This window comes from Chlorocebus sabaeus, chromosome 12 (genome assembly GCF_047675955.1).
Source record: "Chlorocebus sabaeus isolate Y175 chromosome 12, mChlSab1.0.hap1, whole genome shotgun sequence".
NCBI lineage: Eukaryota > Metazoa > Chordata > Mammalia > Primates > Cercopithecidae > Chlorocebus > Chlorocebus sabaeus.
Genome location: NC_132915.1, coordinates 27,308,936 through 27,328,969, shown reverse-complemented (window position 1 = coordinate 27,328,969; position 20,034 = coordinate 27,308,936). Strand labels below are relative to the sequence as shown.

General features: G+C 36.1%; 1 protein-coding gene across 7 annotated transcripts in view; it reads left to right on the top strand.

Annotated features, from left to right (window-relative positions):
• SMC5 (structural maintenance of chromosomes 5) overlaps window positions 1-20,034 on the top strand; it is a 120,939-nt gene that overhangs the window by 40,676 nt on the left and 60,229 nt on the right. For all 7 annotated transcript variants that reach the window (XR_012094762.1, XR_012094761.1, XR_012094760.1 and 4 more), the window contains exons 9-11: window positions 7,445-7,700; window positions 9,511-9,665; window positions 14,750-14,863. Coding sequence is in view for 3 of the 7 variants with exons in the window: in XM_007969457.3 (XP_007967648.1) it covers window positions 7,445-7,700; window positions 9,511-9,665; window positions 14,750-14,863 (525 nt within the window). In the remaining 4 variants the exon portion in view is untranslated. The remainder of the gene's footprint in view (window positions 1-7,444; window positions 7,701-9,510; window positions 9,666-14,749; window positions 14,864-20,034) is intronic.

Below are 20,034 nucleotides of genomic sequence, written 5' to 3'. Positions count from 1 at the left end.
CAGCCTTTTCTTTTAAGATTTTTGGTTAGCTTATTTTTTGCTGTAACTGTTATCTGCTTCACGCAGCTGTGTTGTTAAACAGTTGCTTATGATTGTTTTTGACAAATGCATCCAAGGAAAAGGCTGTTTTGTAATGGTGAGCTGTGAATCAGGTCAAATACAAACAAGCCTTATACAAGTAAGTTTTCTCAGGAAACTGCCAGGTAGATCAGATAATGACATTTCTCTGAGAATGAGGATTTATTAGGTTGGTGCAAAAGTAGTTGCATTTTTTGGCCTTATAAAGGAGCTCCAGACCTGTTCATATCTCTCCAGTGGTTGCTAGACTATCGGGGAACGCCACCCTCGATATTCAACGTGGGTTCTTTTCTATTTCCCTAAACGTTGGCTGGTCTGAGAAATAAAGGGAAAGAGTACAAAAGAGAGAAATTTTAAAGCTGGGTGTCCAGGGAAGACATCACATGTCGGCAGGTTCCTTGATACTCCCTGAGCCATAAAACCAGCAAGTTTTTATTAGCGATTTTCAAAAGGGGAGGGAGTGCACGAATAGGGTGTGGGTCACAGAGATCACATGCATCACAAGGTAATAAAGTATCACAAAGCAAATGGAGGCAGGGCGAGATCACAGGACCACAGGAGGGGGTGAAATTAAAATTGCTAATGAAATTTCGGGCACACGTAGTCATTGATAACATTTTATCAGGAGACAGGGTTTGAGAGCAGACAACCTGTTTGACCAAAATTTATTAGGCGGGAATTTCCTCGTCCTAATAAGCCTGGGAGCGCTACAGGAGACTGGGGCTTATTTCATCTCTTCGGCTTCGATTGTAAAAGATGGCCACCCCCACGGGGGCCATTCATAGGCCCACCCTCAGGGACGCATTCTCTTTCTCAGGGATGTTCCTTGCTGAGAAAAAAAATTCAGTGATATTTCTCCTATTTGCTTTTGAAAGAAGAGAAATATGGCTCTGTTACGCCCGGCTCACCGGCAGTCAAAGTCCAAGGCCATCTCCCTTGTTCCCTGAACATTGCTGTTATCCTGTTCCTTTTTCAAGGTGCCCAGATTTCATATTGTTCACGCACACATGCTCTACAAACAATTTGTGCAGTTAATGCAATCATCACAGGGTCCTGAGGCCACATACGTCCTCCTCAGGTTACGAAGATGATGGGATTAAGAGATTAAAGACAGGGAATCACAAGGGTGTTGACTGGGGAAGTGATAAATGTCCATGAAATCTTCACAATTTATGTTCAGAGATTGCAGTAAAGACAGGTGTAAGAAATTATAAAAGTATTAATTTGGGGAGCTAATAAATGTCCATGAAATCTTCACAATTTGTGTTCTTCTGCCATGGCTTCAGCTGGTCCCTCCATTCGGGGTGCCTGACTTCCCACAACACTAGACTGCAGGTTTTCACTATGATTGTGGGCTGTTGCTTTTCAGGGATACCACATGAATGGAACAAGGGATTTGGGAATGAAGCAAGTTCAAAATTCTACAGAGCTTGCTGTTTTTAACTGAGATTCAGCCATTTTTCTTGAATAAAGGCTTCCCAGATTGTTACAAGAGTTTGGTTAAATTCCAGAGTCCTGAAAGAGTTAATTTTGACAATTTTTGTCAGTGTTCTCATCACTTTTATGGAGGAGATGATTTCTGGAGTTCCTTACTTCATTCCTGATGATATCCAAATCTTTTCTGTATCTACAGAAAAATGTGGCTGGGATTTTAATAGGAATTTCATTAACGTTTGGAAAGAATTGAAATCTTTACTATGTTGAATCTTCTGATCTGTGAACATGGTATGTTTCTATTTATTTAGATTTTTGATTTCTCCCATTAGCATTATGTGGTTTTAGCAACAAGTCCTCTGTGTGTTTTGTTAGATTCATACCTCTGACTTAGTTTCTTTTTTTTCTTCTTTGGTAGATATTTTGGGAGTTTCTACATAGGCAGTCATGTCAGCTACAAATGGGGACAACTTTCTTTCTTTCTGTTTTGTATGCATTTAGTTTTCTGGCCTTATTGCATTGGCTACAACTTCAGCACTCAAATAAGAGTGGTGAACACCGAAATCTTCACCTTATTCTTGATGTAGGAAGAAAGCATTCAGTTTTTCATTATTCAGTATGTAGTAATAGCAGGTTTTAAAATATATATATATATGCTCTGTCAGATTCAGGAAATTCTTACACATATTCCTGTGTTTCTGGGAATTTTTAGGTTGAGTGCATATTTAATTTTGTCAAATGCTTTTCTGCATCTATTGATATGATAGTATAAGTTTTTAGGTGGTTAATAAGTGATGGATTATATTGATTGATTTTTGACTACCAAATCAATGTTGCATCCCTCAAATAAACCCCACTTGGGTTGTGGTGTATAAGTGTATAATTCTTTTTACATATTGCTGAATTCTGTGTTAAAGGATTTTTGCGTCTGTATTCATGAGTGATACTGTTTTGTAGTGTTTGTATTCTCTGTCTGCTTTGATATTAGGATAATAACTAGCTTCATAAAATGAGTTGGGAAGTGATCCTTCCTTTTCTACTTTCTGAAAGAGATTGTATAGAATTGATGTTTATATACTTTAAACATTTTGTGTAATTCTCAAGTGAAATTCTTTGGGCATAGAGATTTCTTCTTGGAGGGAGTTTTAAAATTTTGTTTTCAACTTCCTTAATAGCTGTTAGACTAGTCAAATAATCTATTTCATATTAGGTGAATTGGTCCTTTTGTTTAAGTTGTCAAATTTATGTATGCATAAATTCTCTTATCCTTTGATATGTATAGAATCTGTAGTGATAACCCTATGTCATTCCTGATACTGGCAATTCCCCCTCCCCCACCCCCCAACTCTTTTTTTAGTTAATCTTGCCAAAGGTTTGCTAATTGTATTGATTTTTTTCGAGGAGGCAGCTGTTGGTTTTATTGATTTTTCTCTCTGTTTTCTGTTTCATTGATACCTGTTTTTATCTTTATGATTCCCCTTCTGCCTGATGTAGATGGGCTCATTTTTTATAGGTTCTTGAGGTGGAAGCATAGATTATTGATTTGATGCTTTTATGTATAGTGTTATACATTTTCCTGTTATCACTGCATTAGCTGTGCCCCACAAATTTTGATATGTGATATTTTTATTTTCATTCAGTTTATTGTATTTTTCTTTTCATTTTTCTTGAGATCACACAATTTGTTTATTCAGTAACCTGGTATTAGACATTTAGATCATTTCTAGTTTGGAGCTACTACCGGTAGATCTGCCATAGATATTCTTCTACCACTTTTTGTATGGTCATATGCTTTTATTTCTCTTGGATAATTTCCTAGGAGTAGAATATCATAGGTATGCATTCAGTTTTTTAAGGAATTGCCAAACTTTTCCAGAATTTTTGTAAATTAATTGTAATTAATAAAAGTTGACTTGTGATGGCTTGGAATTTTTGTTTTTAACGGTCTTTCATGAAAAATTACACCTTCTTATGGTGTAATTTGAGAAACATTTCTCTGGAGTAGCCAAACATTTCTCTGGAGTAGCCTTGGAGGGGTTAGATTTAGGTAGCTAAATGGAGTCTCCTTACATTGTACAAAGTAAAACAGAATGAGTAAGGATGTAGGTAAAGTGATAGATTTAAAAGCAAGAGAAGGAGGGAGTACTCTCATTATAACGTCTATTAATGGAATGAGTATGAGGCAAAGTCATTAGCTGAGTGAGTAGAAGGAAGGCAGCAATAAAGGATTAAAGGAGCAAAAGGTATGAACTCATCTCAGAAAGAGAACACAAGTTTGTTAAAGAAGTGTAGTAAGTTTATCTGGTAGTTTTGAGTGTCCGTTTAAGTTTTGTGGCCATAGATTTAAAGTGAGACCAGTTTTTGAGGGTTTCTTTCATTAGTTCGGTTGCTTAGATATAGATCGTTAGAAGGTATATAGATAGGTTTAATTGGAACTGGGCTTTTTCCTGGCCAGTGTGACAAGAAAGGTCAAGGGATCTTTGCAAGGGAGTGGTTATAGTGTTGCATTGTGGAACCTCAGCTGATTAAGGAAAACAAATGTTAACAAGGTAGTGGGGTTAATGGATTGCACAACCTCGTGGGGGTCAAAAGATAGAGTAGGAATACCAGAGTAAGTAAAATGGAAGAAAAGGAAATAGTGACCAAAGAATAGAATTATGGAAATACATTTTTTAGAAGTGGTATGATTTGGAGGGCTTTATGATCTAGAACATAACCCTCCTTAGTTCAGTAGACAGGTGGCTGAGGAAAGGTTAGGGAAAAGATGATTGAAGTTGAAGAAGTAAGGGAACACAGAGGCCAAAGAGTTAGATTGATTTTCTATACATATGTTTAAGTCACATGATGACAGGCATAATGATGGAGAGAGGAAGACAGTGAATCAGGTGCCAAAGTCGCCCCTGAATGGATAAGGTTGGGGAGGATTTTCAGGGAGGTAGTTAACATAGCAAAGGGGTAATGGGTGACAAAGTCTGACCCCCTGGTGTTCAGAGGAACCAACGTGGATATCAGTTAAAGGAGGAAGGAGTACAGTGGGGAGTAATGAGGACCCCTTCCCCAGCTCTGTGTCCTGAAATAATGGTTTATGGCAGGAAAAGGTCACCACTTGAGAGGGCTCTGGGGAGAACAGGTGTCTTCCAGAAATAGCCAAGTTTCCATTAGAACAAGAAGAGGGAACATTCAGGCTGGGCATGGTGGCTCACGCCTGTAATCCCAGCACTTTGGGAGGCCGAGGTAGGCGGATCACGAGGTCAGAAGATCGAGACCATCCTGGCCAACACAGTGAAACCCCATCTCTACTAAAAAAAATACAAAAAATTAGCCGGGTGTGGTCGCGGTTGCCTGTAGTCCCAGCTACTCGGGAGGCTGAGGCAGAAGAATGGTGTGAACCTAGGAGGCGGAGCTTGCAGTGAGCTGAGATTGCGCCACTGCACTCCAGCCCAGGCAACGGAGTGACACTGTGTCTCAAAAAAAAAAAAAAAAAAAAAAAAAAAAAAGAAGAGGGAACATTCAAAGAAATTGCGGATATAGAGCAGTATGGAGACAGTATCCTAGTGAAAGTAGGTGATCTAAGAGGTTTAGACTTACTGTCCCTGAGCTAAACCTGGATATTAGTCAGAGTCAGACTAATGTGATTAGTCATGGTAGTTTCTTGGATGAAGGTGACAAATGAGGTAGTGTTCAGAAAACTTAACTGAAAGGTAAGGGATCATTGGGCTGCTTTTCAGTTTTTCAGGTCATTATCAGACAAAGACCTTCTCTTGGTACGACTTTATATGGTAGGCCAGTGATTTTCAGTAGTTTGGTGGTCCCTGTTTTGCTGAGATTGCAGAGGTTCTATTTGTTAGTAATTCTTAATTCTGTATCATCTTTAGTGTTTAGTGATTCTTAATTCTATATTGTCATTTGTGACATACCCATTTATTTTCCTGAATCCCTTGAATTTCCTGTTACCTACTTTTAGGCCCATTGAACATTGTTAATGTTCAGTGACAAACATGAATGTATCTTAATTTTTTCAGATATATTTTCTTTTGCTTCTGCATGTTTGGTTATAGGAGAGAGGATTTGGGGATATGTGCATTTTGTCACTGCCAAAGCTAAATTTTTAGAAAGGAAAAATCAATACCTGCATTTCAATAGGAGACGGGATAAAACGTGATATATCCATATCACATCATGCACAAGATGTTAGAATTTTATTTTGTAAGGACATGAGGGATAATGGAAAATTGCTCTCAATACATTTTTAGTGATGCCATTTAGTAAAAAGAATATATATTCTACAGGCAGATATAAAGAGGCATTAAAATGTAAAAGTTTACCGAGGCAGGCAGATCACCAGCTGGCCAACATGGAGAAAACCCAGTTCTATTAAAATACAAAAATTAGCCGGGCATGGTGGCTGCACATGCCTGTGGTCCCAGCTACTCGGGAGGCTGAGGCACAAGAATCACTTGAACCCAGGTTGCAGTGAACCGAGATCGCACCACTGCACTCCAGCCTGGGCAATAGAGTGAGACTCTGTCTCAAAAAAAAGTGTAAGGACATTAAGATTTTAAGTTATTTTTATTTGTTGTAAGTCTCTGTATTTTCAGTAGTGAATGCATTATAACTTTTATAATGAGGAAGGAAAGGGAGTAAATCTGGCTTGGAAATAAAGCCGGCTAAAACAGATTACGTAATGTGTTAAATTTATCTATTTTAATGCAAAATTCTAGTTGTAAAATGTAAATTAGTTGTATACGTGTATATTTGTTTATATGTGTGAGTCTTAAAGAAAATCTTTACTCTGTCTTAGGTAGACCATGGTTTTGATAAAAATTTCACTGACATCAAGTGGCAACTTATATAGCTGGTTTTAAAAATATAATTTACCCTGAATATAAGTGAAGGAATCTAAACGCATAGGTTGATGATTAAAATCTCACAATATTAGTCTGAAGTATTGGTAGAAAATATTTCCATTGGAAGAAAATAGTTTATTTCTGTTTCAAATTACAGGTTGAGTATCTCTTATCCAAAATACTTGGGACCAGAAGTGTTTGGATTTCAGATTTTTTCAGATTTTGGAATGTTTGCATATACATAATGAGGTATCATGAGAATATGACCCAAGTCTAAACACAAAATTCATTTATATTTCACATACACCTTATACACATAGCCTGAAGGTGATTTTGAATGATGTTTTCACTAATTTTGTGTATGAACCAAAGTTTGTGTATGTTGAACCATCAGGAAATAAAGGTATCGCTGTTTCGGCTACCCATGTGGATGATCTGTGGTTGATGGCATCACCATCATTCCTGACTCTGTATTTCTATGCTACTCATAAACAATCATTTTTAAATACTTATTCACACATAAATACTTAACAGTAAAAACTGACATACAACTAATATAGTGAAAAAATAATGTGTTCTGGGTAATTTGTGGTGTCATGTCAGCACTAAAAAAATTTCAGATTTTGGAGAATTTTGGGTTTGGGATTTTTGGATTAGGGATATTCAACCTGTAATGGGGTGACTTGTAATCTTTATTATCATTTTTATTATTTATGAAAACTGTATCACATATGCCACATGACTTTTAATTTTGGTCTTATGGCAGGTAGTATGTACTTCCTGTAAATATTTAGAAATCCGTTGGGCTTTTAAAATATTTTGTTTATTCAGGAAATATTTAATGAGTGCTGATTTTATACTGAGCACCACTTGAAGTATTTGAGATATATTAGTGAATGTGTAAAACAAAGATACAGGTAGTCTGGTAGAACTGGTAATGTGCTAGTCTAATTCTCACAGGACACATTTTAGTGAGGAAAACACCTATGTTAGATTGTTTGCATTTTAAAAGCTGTATTACTACAAAAGTCTTATAAACCAAGAGAAAAACAGTCTCAAGTACTAACGTACTGTTGTTTTATTAGATTGAGGAAATTCAGCAGGCTTTAACAGTGAAGCAAAATGAAGAGCTTGACCGACAGAGGAGAATAAGTAATACCCGCAAAATGATAGAGGATTTGCAAAATGAACTAAAGACCACGGAAAACTGCGAGAATCTTCAGCCCCAGATTGATGCCATTACAAATGATCTGAGACGGATTCAGGATGAAAAGGCATTATGTGAAGGCGAGATAATTGATAAGCGAAGAGAGAGGGAAACTCTAGAGAAGGAGAAAAAGAGTAAGTTTTCATAAAGTTAGAATGAAATGTTTATAAAATGTAGATATATCTCTGTTGATGGGCTTTCTTCTTCCACTGGTAATTATTTTCTATAAAATGTTCAAGTTGCCTTCTTGAGGAAGCTCAACTCAGTTCTTCCAGCTTCATACCTTAATTACCTGTATCTATCATATACTGTAATTTGCCATGATAGCTGACCACTGTCTTCTGTCAGATTATGGCAGTTGATTTAATTCTCTATAAATGCCTAGCTTTATTTTCTTTACAGAGTCACTCAGTATTACTCATATCAAATTTAAGCTCTTTATTCTAGCCTTTGTAACCTTCTGTTAGCTTAGTTCCTTGAAACCTGTCCAATTTCATCTTTGGTTTTCTTTTTTGTAGACCATGTGAATAGATCTGTGGTATTTGGATAGGGATTTTATATTCTGTCTGCTCAATATATATGACTAAGATCAGTTTTTAAAAAAACATTTTTATATGTTTATCAAAGTATTAGATGTGTATGGCGAACAAAAAAAAAAGAAGAAGAACTAGAAGGATTAGAAGGGTGGCACAGCCCCCTTTTTTTTTTTTTTTTAACCTCCAAAGCCAATCAAGAGTAAGCACTTTTAACTCTTTAAGCAGATTTTTTCTAGTAGTCCTTCCATATATGTCATGTTCTTATTTCACTATTGCTTGGTTAATCAACTTTAGACACTATCTTTTTGTTTTTACTCTAGATGTAGATTTTACCTTATAAAACATCTCTATTACAATTCTTCAAATGGGATTATTATTAATGATTTTTATTATTATAAATAATATACATATCTTTTTTTGGTCATTTAACAATTGTCAGTATTGCTTCAATCCACACTTCATAAGCTATACGTACTCCCTCCCATCCTGGCTTCTTACTTCCCTCCCTTCTCACGTTCTAAATTATCTCATTTATACTCCGGTTTTTATATTTTCAAGGCCGAAAACATTTAGTGTTTTATGTGCTTTATTTATGGGTTAATTCTAGAAGTTTAGAAATACTAAGTATTGTTTATTAAACTTGCTCATGGTTGAACCAAGTAGTGCATTATAATTAAATTTCCCTTCATTGATAGCTTTTAAAAAACTTTTAAGTGTTTTTTTTTTAATTTGCTTTAGCATTTACTTAAATGGAAGAGGGGGGAAAAAGCTGTCTTATCAGGCATTCTCTTGAGTTCTGTAGCCTTCTGTCCTTCTCCTTGCATTTAAACTGGTTGATCTTGAGGCCTGCATGCTTATCATTTGTAATTTCTCTCATGCCTTTTCTGTGTTATAAACCTATTCCTGAATTCCATGTCTCATTTTCTTACATCATGGCCTTATTTTGTTGGAGTACATTTTCAGGTAACCTTCTAAGAAGACATATTTGGGAATTAACTTCAGAGTCTTTTCACCCTTTAAAATATTCTTATTTCATCATCCCCCCTTTTTTAGTTGTGTTGTATATACAGTTCTAGAATGAAAATATTAATTTTTCTTCCAGAATTTTGAGAGTCTGTTGCTATTTGTCTTTTGATAGGAAATGTAGTGTTTTCCTTGTGGGTTTGTTTGTTTGTTTTTGTAGATTACCTGTTTTTTATATTTGATAGTTTCAGGATTTTGTGTTTTCCCAGGTTTTTGGACATTATAGAATGATTTGTTCAGGTCACATCTTTTCCACTATGTGAAGTACTTGCTGAATGGTGTTTGTAACCTTTAGATCTAGGGTATTCTTTTGTATTATTATTAGATTATTCCACTAATTAAAATTTTCAGAGAAACAAGACTTTGTTTTGTTTTACAATTTTAGGTGTGGACGATCATATTGTACGTTTTGACAATCTTATGAATCAGAAGGAAGATAAGCTAAGACAGAGATTCCGTGATACGTATGATGCTGTTTTATGGCTAAGAAGTAACAGAGACAAATTTAAACAAAGAGTCTGTGAGCCCATAATGCTCACGGTAAGAAACTTTGTTCATCTTGGTGGTATTTGTTTTATTATTGTAATCATTATAGATTTTTGTTTTAAGATATTTAGTCCCAATATTACCCTGGTTTTACCTGATCTGACTTGTGGCATCTGGCATACTGCTGAATCCATCCATGAGCTTTTTAAAGGTTCCCTGATTAATGAGGGTAATAACTGTCATAAAACCTGTGCTTTTTTCTAGAAAGAGGTATAAAACCAGCAACTTATTGACCTAGAATCATGTAGAAAATTAGTATGGTTAGCTGGTTCCTTTAGGCACTTGTTATTAGATTATAGTAGGGATTAGACTAAAACCTGCTGAAGAGGTAGAAAGCTGCTGTGAATATGTTGATTAAAGGAAGAAATCTAAGAGGATAGGCAAGAAAATCACCTGCTACAAAGAAAGGGCGTTCTTAGGATTTCGAAAATGAAACCAGTACTTTATCGACATCATAAAATATTTAATAGCTTTTATTGATGATTGTGCGTCATCAAGAATAGGTGAAGCTCTATTTAATCATCTAGTGAAGTGTGACCATGGATTTACTAAGATGATTGCCATCCAGACTCTTTAAAATAGTAAGTTTTGCGCACATAAAAAGATGAAATAGTAAAAAACTAACATTCTTTGGTAATGATATGTTAGAGCAAACTTAAAGCTTATCCTAAGATTACATAAGGATTATTTTTGCTAGATAATTTTTTTTCATTAGAAAAGAATACATCCTTTCAGGATTCTTGAAAAATTCTATTCTCTGTAACTCATGTTTGTATTATACTTTATTAAAAATCACTTTATATAGTTTTCCATTTTTTACCATATCTTAAATTAGCAAAGTTAATATTTGTAACTCTCTTATTCACGTCTTATTAGAATATTAGAATATTTTTGCTAGATCAAGAAGAGAATTTCTATTTCAGATGCAGACATAAAATAGCAGACATTTGATTAGTCTGATGAGGACTGAAAAAAAGTGTAAGAAAAAATATTGTGACCCTTATAAAAGTTATAATGCAGGTGTAATTGTTAACATTTTTACTAAAATGCCAGTGTCAAAATAATACTTCAGAACTGTATTAGATTTGTCTCTTCTTGTCATTTGATTTTCTAATAGTAGCATATATCACCAAGTCAGATTACTAGCTGGCATGTATTTCCATTTTAAATTACATTCAGATCTTTGCGATAAAGAGATATATTCTGCTTTTTACCCTTTTCAAACTAACCTTTCACCTTTCCTGCCACCTTCCTACATTCATATCTTCCATGCAGTTTACTCACCTTTCTAGGTCTAGTTGATATGCCACTACCATCATACACAAGTGAGCAATATGCAAACTTAAAATTTTAGTCATATAAATGGTTATTTAGCAGTCTATTTCTATGATTTATTTTTACCAATTCCAATCTAGAATTGGAGAAGTGTACAAAGATTTCCATATGAACTCCTCACATTAGTGGTTATCATAGCAAAATGATGGAGCAAAAAAAGAAAATTTATGAAGATGCTGATTAAATAAATTACTTTATATCCTTATAATGGAATACTAAGCAGCCCTTAAAATGTTGCTATAGGTCTCTTTTTACTAATATAAAAATAAATTTGTGACATGTTAGTAGATCATAAAATAGGTTATGGAATAGGATGTATGGAAAAATTTTGTTTAAAAAATCATAAAGCAGAAAGCTGCCGTCAACCACCAGATCATCACAGAGTGCTGCGTCTCCTATATCTACCTATCTGTATCTTGCTACTTTGATTGTGATGATATGACTGTGAAATTCTTTGGAGAACTTTGACAAATACTTTATTCACTGAACTCATGAAGAGAGGGAACATCCCAAGAAACTGGAACCTGCAGAGCCAACAAGGTGTCTAAATCTTCCTTAAGGGCCAGGCACGGTGGCCCACGCCTGTAATCCAGCACTTTGGGAGGCCGAGGTGGGCGGATCACCTAAGGTCAGGAGTTCAAGACCAGCCTGGCTAACATGGTGAAACCTCATCTCTACTGAAAATATAAAAATAGGTCGGGCACGGTGGCTCACGCCTGTAATCCCAGCACTTTGAGAGACTGAAGGGGTGGATCACGAGGTCAGAAGATCGAGACCATCCTGGCCAACATGGTGAAACCCCATCTCTACTAAAAATCCAAAAATTAGTAGGGCATGGTGGTGCATGCCTGTAATCCCAGCTACTCGGGAGACTGAGGCAGGAGAATCACTTGAACCAAGGAGTTGGAGGTTGCAGTGAGCTGAGATCACGCCACTGCAATCCAGGCTGGTGACAGCTAGACTCCGTCTCAAGAAAAAAGAAAATATAAAAATTAGCTGGGCATGGTGGCATGTGCCTATAGTCCCAGCTACTTGGGAGGCCGAGGCAGGAGAATAGCTTGAACCCAGGAGGCAGAGGTTGCAGTTACCCAAGATCGCGCCACTGCACACCAGCCTGGGTGAAAGGGTGAGACTCCATCTTATAAAAATAAACAAACAAACAAATAAATAAATCTTCCTTAAGGATATCAGGGAAACCTCCAAACTGTGAATGCAATAGACTGTGTTTTACATTGGAAAAAAGTGTAAGTAAGTCACTACTGGAACCACACAAACTGGCCAGTGACCAAAATGACCCCTACTTGTGTGACTTCCTTGAGTCTTCCTTAGCAGGTAAATTCCGTCAAAGAATTGAATTGCCATGTAAACCAGTTTATATAAGCTGGGGGCCTTGGAATCTGATGTGGCAGAATATTTCTGATAAATATACCTTGGGGCCAGAAGTGTTGGCTCATGCCTATAATTCCAGCATTTTGGGAGGCCGAGGCAAGAGGACCACTTGAGTCCAAGAGTTTGATACCAGCCTAGTCAACATAGTGAGACCCTGTCTCTACAAAAATAAAAATTAGCTGGGCGTGGTGGCATGCACCTATAGTCCTAGCAACTCAGGAGGCTGAGATGAGAGGATTGCTTGAGCCTGGGAGGTCGAGGCTGCAATGAGCCGTGATCACACCACTGCACTCAGCCTGGGCAACACAGAGTGAGACCCTGTCTCAAAATAAAATAGAAAAAAACCAATATAATCTGGGAGAATGTGATCATGAGAGCTAAGTCCTAGACTGGCTTGTCTATAACTTTTTTTTTTTTTTTTAAAGATGACTTTTTGTGGTCATTTTGGGGTTACTTTTACCCTTTCTATAAGTTATCGTAAACACCCACATACATTTTCTTTTATTTGTGTCATTTCTTCCAATAAAGTAATTTAGTACCTCCCGCCCCCCGCCTGAAATTGAGAAACAATAGACTCGTTGTTTATAGTGTTTATGCCTGGATGATGATTTTCATGTGGTTTTAATTTTTGTGTGTATCTGTTTTCTCATTTTTCTATACTGATTGATATTCTATAACTTAAAATAGCACTATTGGCCAACATTTATGTGACAAGCACTGTACTATTATTTTAATTATGTTATCTCTTAATCCATATTTAGTTCTATGAGGTGTAAACTGTTTTACTATGTCCATCTTACAGATGAAAGTAATGAAAGTTTTTGAGATTTAGGTAGTACTTGAGCAAGATCAAGCATATGATTTGAAAGGACATCTGTCTGACCTCAGAGCCCAAACTCTTAGCTAGTTTGCTTTGTAATAGATTATAGTACATAAATACCTCCCCTTTTATTATTTTTTCAAGAAAGCTGATTTCCATGTTTTGGAAATAATCGATCTCTAAAATTCCATAGATAGTACTTTTTATATTTACATGCTTCTCTTAATGGGAGTTTTATCATGCTCTGCTTTTGACATACTTATTCATCTGCAATAAATAATAGATTATGTACTTCCAGAAGTAGTTTTTTCCCTAACCTATCTTATTGTCTTCCAAAGCATTGAGCCTCACATGCAGAATTGTCTAATTCACATTTTTACTTTATTTTACCTTTTAGAGACAGTTTCCCTCTGTCGCCCAGGATGGAGTGCAGTGTCACCATCATACGTCACTGTAACCTCAAACTCCTGGGCTTATGCGATCTTCCCACCTCAGCCTCTCAGGTAGAGCCATCACACCTGGCTAATTTTTTTTTTTTTTTAATTTTTTTAGAGACAGGGTCTCACTTTGTTTCCTGGGCTTGTCTCAAACTCTGGCTTCCAGTGTTAGTTATCCTCCTGTCTTGGCCTCCCAAAGTGTTGGGGTTATCAGTGCTACCACGCCTGACCCAGTTGATGTTTTTAAAATAGATCAATAGGTCGGGCACGGTGGCTCACGCCTGTAATTCCAGCACTTTGGGAGGCCAAGGCATGCCAATCACTTCAGGTCAGGAGTTTGAGACCAGCCTGGCCAACATGATTAAACCCTGTCTCTACTAAAAATACAAAAATTAGCTGGGCATGGTGACAGATGCCTGTAGTCCCAGCTACTCAGGAGGCTAAGGCACGGGAATTGCTTGAACCCGGGAGGGAGAGGTTTCAGTGAGCTGAGATCATGCCATTGCATTCCAGCCTTGGTGACAGAGAGAGACTCTGTCTCAAAAAAATAAAAAAGTGAAGAAAAAAGTAAAATAGATCAATAAGATTATGTTACGGTGATATAAACTGCAAGTTTCTCTTGAGGGCAGTAATAGTTACAAATAAATCATAGCAGGGTTTTTCTTTTTTTCCCATTGGTTTTACAAAGTTTAAAGTTCTTTTTGTTTTTGTACCTATCAGTTATTCCATCTATGAAGTTCTCTTGATTAAGAAAATATGAAAAGTGTAGGGAAGGATAAGAAATGTTTACACTCAAGTCACAATCTAAGACTGTTTGAAATATTTTCAGTGTGTTGACTAGAAAGGAACTAAAGTTATTTCTTAGATGGTATCAAAATCAATATGCACTGTTCAAATCTTGGCCTTTGTTTAACCATGTACTGTATTGTTTCTGAGTAATGGATTAGATGTTTTAAAATAACTCTTTGATACCAACTTCTTTTTTTAATCTTCTCTTTTCTCAAGTATTACAATCTAATTAAATCCAATTTTAATATAAACATGTTTTAATAATCAGTTGGGTTTCATGAAATTCGACCTTTTGTTTGTTTGTTTAGATCAATATGAAAGATAATAAAAATGCCAAATATATTGAAAATCATATTCCATCAAATGACTTAAGAGCCTTTGTATTTGAAAGTCAAGAAGATATGGAGGTTTTCCTCAAAGAGGCAAGTACTAACCAACAAAACACTTTGATTCACTTGACTCTTATCTTTCAGCGCTGGTTTTAACTTCACTAGAGCAAAATGTGATAGCTAATTTTACCACCAGTTCACTCTCATGCAGAATCACTGTTTTGCTAATTTCTTTCCTATTTATGGCATTGTGGGTCAATTAATTTGCTTTATAAAAGGAAACCATCCCATAATATTCCATCTGTAACATTTTGAAATTATCATTTGAAATTAATGTGAAGAGTAATTCTATCATGTTTTAAGAAAACAAAACAATGGACCTTTGGTCTTGGATATCCTTTTTTTGAAAATGTAATGAACTTAGTTTTACTTTGAAAGGAAAATCAGTACAATGTTGCTTATTAATATAAATAAAACTTCTTTAAAAAGAATGAGAACCCTGTATCTGTCTAGAGAAAGGCCACTGACCAAAAATCTAAGCCACTGAAAGACAGTAAGGCTTAGTAGTTAAGAATGTATACTTCGTAGCTGGGCTACCAGGATTTGAATTCTGGGATTGCTTCTAATTCTGGGATTGGGCAAATTGCCTAAATGTTTTATGCCTCAGTTTTCTTGTCTATAAAATGAAGGGTAACATTATCTACTTCAAGAGATGGTTGTGAGGATTAAGTCAGTTAATAAATGTAAAGGTACTTATAGCAGTAGTTATTAACTCGTATCATTGTTATAATGTTATATAATCCACATAACATGTAGTATAATATATTGTTAGCTATATATGACATTCTTATATATATATATGGTTAGCTATATGTTGTATTGTCTGTAAGACTTCCTACTCCTTTTGCATGTCTTCTGTTTCTTTAAAAGGTTTATAAAGAAAAGTTAAGTTTAGATTTTTTTTGTATATCTTGTTTAAACAATTTTGTTAATTGGTCTAAGTGAGGAGAGGATTCTGAATCAGCTCAAGTGGTCCTGTGTTTCTCTGGTACACAAGTGCTTAGAAAGAGTCTTGACTTGCTTTGGCTTTTATCATATTACCCTGCTTCTGGTTTGGGAGTGGCAAGGTATGTGAACGTAAAGGTGACTGAATAAAAAGGTTGGCTGTATAAAATTATAAAATAGACTCCAAAAAGTTAAAAATTTGTGTATGTTAGAGGTGTTTAAGCCTAACCAGTGATTTATCAATCTGATGAAAGAGCTCAGTGGAGAAGTCAAGTTGCTTGGGTTGCATGTCTTTTAAGACGTGATACATTGTAAAGTGCATGCGGTCAGGTGTAATTAAATGATCTCTATTTTGCAAATGGCCCGCTTAGCCTGTTACTTCTCCTTGTGTCAAAAACTCATTCTGCCTCTGCACTAAGGATTTAAACCATATGTTGATGATACAATATAGATTCCTGATCATTTGACCTGGATTCTTTTTTCTTGTATTGTAACAGTTTTCCATAGCTGCTTATCATATAGAATCAGAACTTTCTCCTATAATTTGTGTGTGTATTTTAAATTGTGAAATTTATTCTATATGAACTTCTGTGATTGTATATACTAGAGTACCATTTCTCATCCTTCAGTAAATTACAAATCATCTTCACGATTTTTGCCATTTCTACATACTATTATGTGCAACGTAATTTTTGCCAAATCTGAGTACTACCTATAGTTTTATTTCTTGTTTTTCTTTCAGTCACCTCACTTTTTGTTACTCAAACAAAATCTTCTAAAAGGAAATACATCATTACAAAGTTAAAAACAAATAATAGGCCTGGCATGTTGGCTTATGCCTCTAATCCCAGCACTTCAGGAGGCCAAGGCAGACAGATCACTTGAGGTCAGGAATTCGAGACCAGCCTGGCCAATGTGTTGAAATCCCATCTCTGTTACAAATACAAAAATTAACCAGGTGGGGTGGTGTGCACTATTTTTTCCCTTTGTAATTGTTTGTGTGGAGATACTTTGAGATTGCAGATATTCTGTTCCTCATGAAATCCTACCTAGTAGGTTTAAGAGCCATTAGTGATTCTAGCTCTGTCATTCCTTCTGTGTTTATTAGTTAGCATTCTACCTATAAGAAAGAACTTTTTCTTCTCTTCCATTTATTTGTTTGTTGTATCAGTATAGATTCATAGAATTGTTTTACGTATTTTAATTCATTACTTTTTTTTTTTTTTTGAGACGGAGTTTTGCTCTTGTTGCCCAGGCTGGAGTGCAATGGCATGCTCTTTGTTCACTCCAACTTCTGCTTCCCAGGTTCAAGCAATTATCCTGCCTCAGCATCTCGAGTAGCTGGGATTACAGGTATCCACCACCATGCCCAGCTAATTCTTTATATTTTTAGTGGAGACGGGGTTTCGCCATGTTGTCCAGGCTGGTCTTGAACTCCTGACCTCAAGTATCCACCTGCCTCGGCCTCCCAAAGTGCTGGAATTACAGATGTGAACCACCACGCCCAGCCAATTCATTACTATTTTAATGCTCAAATTGCTCCATATTTGGCCAGTGAGACCATTTTCAGGTTGACTCCTGTGTCATTTTGATATGTTGCCATTGTATTTTGAGCATTTCTTTCTTTTTGCCATAGTAAGATGTTACAGGCGCATCTTGAGTGTATCCTTTTGGGCCTTATAATCAGTCCTTTAACCAAAAATCCTATTTTCTTTTAGACACCGAGCTCTGGATACTAGGTGTTTTCATTGCTGCTGGTATCTCATTGCTTCTAAGTCCTAACATGCAAACCCTTATGTCTATATTTATTTCCATATTTATCTAGAGACTAGATACCATATAGATACCATATAGCACCATGAATTCACACTACTGCTTACAGTTGCAGTCCAACTTTGGAGTACTGTCTAGTCTTTCTCCTTTGCATATTTGTAATTCTCTTCTGTATTAGTGAAAAACATAGCTCCCCTTACCATCAATATATTTAGTAATTTGTTCAAGCCTAGAATCCTCTGAAAATAGTTCAAGAATTGCTAATCTCTGCTACCATGAAATTCCTGCATCCCACTATGCCTCTATTAATGTCTCTCAACATTTTTTCTTTTTCATTGTATAGGTTTTACACATCTCTTGTTAAATGTGTATTTCACTGTCTAATTTTAAAATACATTTTTTAACACTATCATAAATGGGTTTCTAAAATGCATTTTCTAATTGTACATTGCTAGTACGTAGACATATCGTTTTTTTAAACATTGACCTTATATCCTGTGACACTATTGAATTTACATTAAATTCTAGTACAGACATACAAGAGATATAACAGATTTATAAAGCAAATATTGCTGTAAAGCAAGTCATAACAAACTTTTTGGCTTCCCAGTATATATAAAAGTTACGTTTATACTATTTATGTCTATTAAGTGTGAATAGCATTATGTCTATAAAATGTACATACTTTAAAAACACTTTCTTGCTAAAAAATATTAACAATCGTCTGAGCCTTCAGTGAGTTTAATCTTGTTGGTAGTGGAGGATTTTGCTTCCATATTGATAGCTGCTGACTGATTAAGGTGGTGGTTGCTGAAGGTTAGAGTGGCAGTGGCATTTTCTTAAATAAGGTAACAATAAAGTTTTTTACCACATTGATCAACTCTTCCTTTCACAAAAGATCTCTCTGTAGCATGCGATAGCAATTTTACCTATAGCAGAATTTCTTTTTCCTTTTTTTTTTTTTTTTTTTTTTTTGAGACAGGGTCTTCCTCTGTCACGCAGACTAGAGTGGAATGACCTCCCAAAGTGCTGGAATTATAGGCATGAGCCACCGCGCCCAGCCTAGAATTTCTTTCAAAATTGGAGTTGATCCTTTCAAACCCTGCCTGTACTTTATCACCTAAATTTATGACATATTCTAAATCATTTGTTGTAATTTCAACAGTGTTCCCAGCATCTTCACCAGAAGTACTTTCCATCTCAAAAAACCATTTTCTTTGCTCATCCATAAGAAGCTACTCCTTCTCCATTCAAGTTTTATCCTGAGATTGCAGCAATTCAGTTACATCTTTGGGCTCCACTTCTAATTCTAATTCTCTTGCTATTTCCACCACATCTGCTGTTACTTCTTCCAAAGAAGTCTTGAACCTCTCAGAGTCATCCCTGAAGGCTGGAATCAGTTTCTTTCAAACTTCTGTTAATATTGATATCTTGAGACCTCCTCCCATGAATCAAACATGTTCTTAATGGCATCTAGAATGATTATTTTTTTTTTTTTTTTTTTTTTTTTGGAGACAGGGTCTTGCTCTGTTGCCCAGGCTGGAGTGCAGTGGCACAATCTTGGCTCACTACACCTGCACCTCCACCTCCTGGGTACAAGCAATTCTGCCTCAGCTTCCCGAGTAGCTGGGATTACAGGTATGTGCCACCATGCCCAGCTGATTTTTGCATTTTTTAGTAGAGATGGGGTTTTGTCATGTTGGTCAGGCTGGTCTCAAACTCCTGACTTTAGGTGATCTGCCCACCTCAGCCTCCCAAAGTGCTGGGATTACAGGTGTGAGCCACCGCACCCTGCTGATCAATCTTTTTTAGGAGGCTTTTTGTTTACTTTGCCCAGATCCATCAGAGGAGTCATTATCTGTGGCAGCCATAAGTAGCCTTGTGAAATGTGTTTCTTAATAAGACTTGAAAGTCATAATTACTCCTTGATCCATGGGCTGCAGATTGGATGTTGTGTTAGCAGACATGAAAACAACATTAATCTACATGTGCATCTCCATCAGACCTCTTGGGTGACTAGGTACATTGTCAGTGATCAGTAATATTTGGACAGGCGTCTTTTTTTCCTTATTTACTCAGTAAACCATGCTGTAAATAGATGTGCTGTCATCCAGGCTTTGTTGTTCAACTTATAGAGCACAGGGAGAGTAGATTTAGCATAATTCTAATGGGCCCTAGGATTTTTTAGAATGGTTAAATAAGCATTGGCTTCAACTTAAAAGTCAGTAGATGTATTCATCCATAGCAAGAGTCAGCTTTCCTTTGAAGTTTTGAATCCAGTCATTGATTTCTTTTCTCTAGTTATAAAAGTCCTAGATGGCATTCCCTTCCAATAGAAGGCTGTTGGTTCTACATTGAAAATCTGTCATTTAGTGTAGCCGCCTTCATCAGTGATCTTAGCTAGATCTTCTGGATAACTTGCTGCAGCTTCTACATCAGCATTTGCTGTTTCAGCTTACACTTTTACGTTATGGAAATGGCTTCTT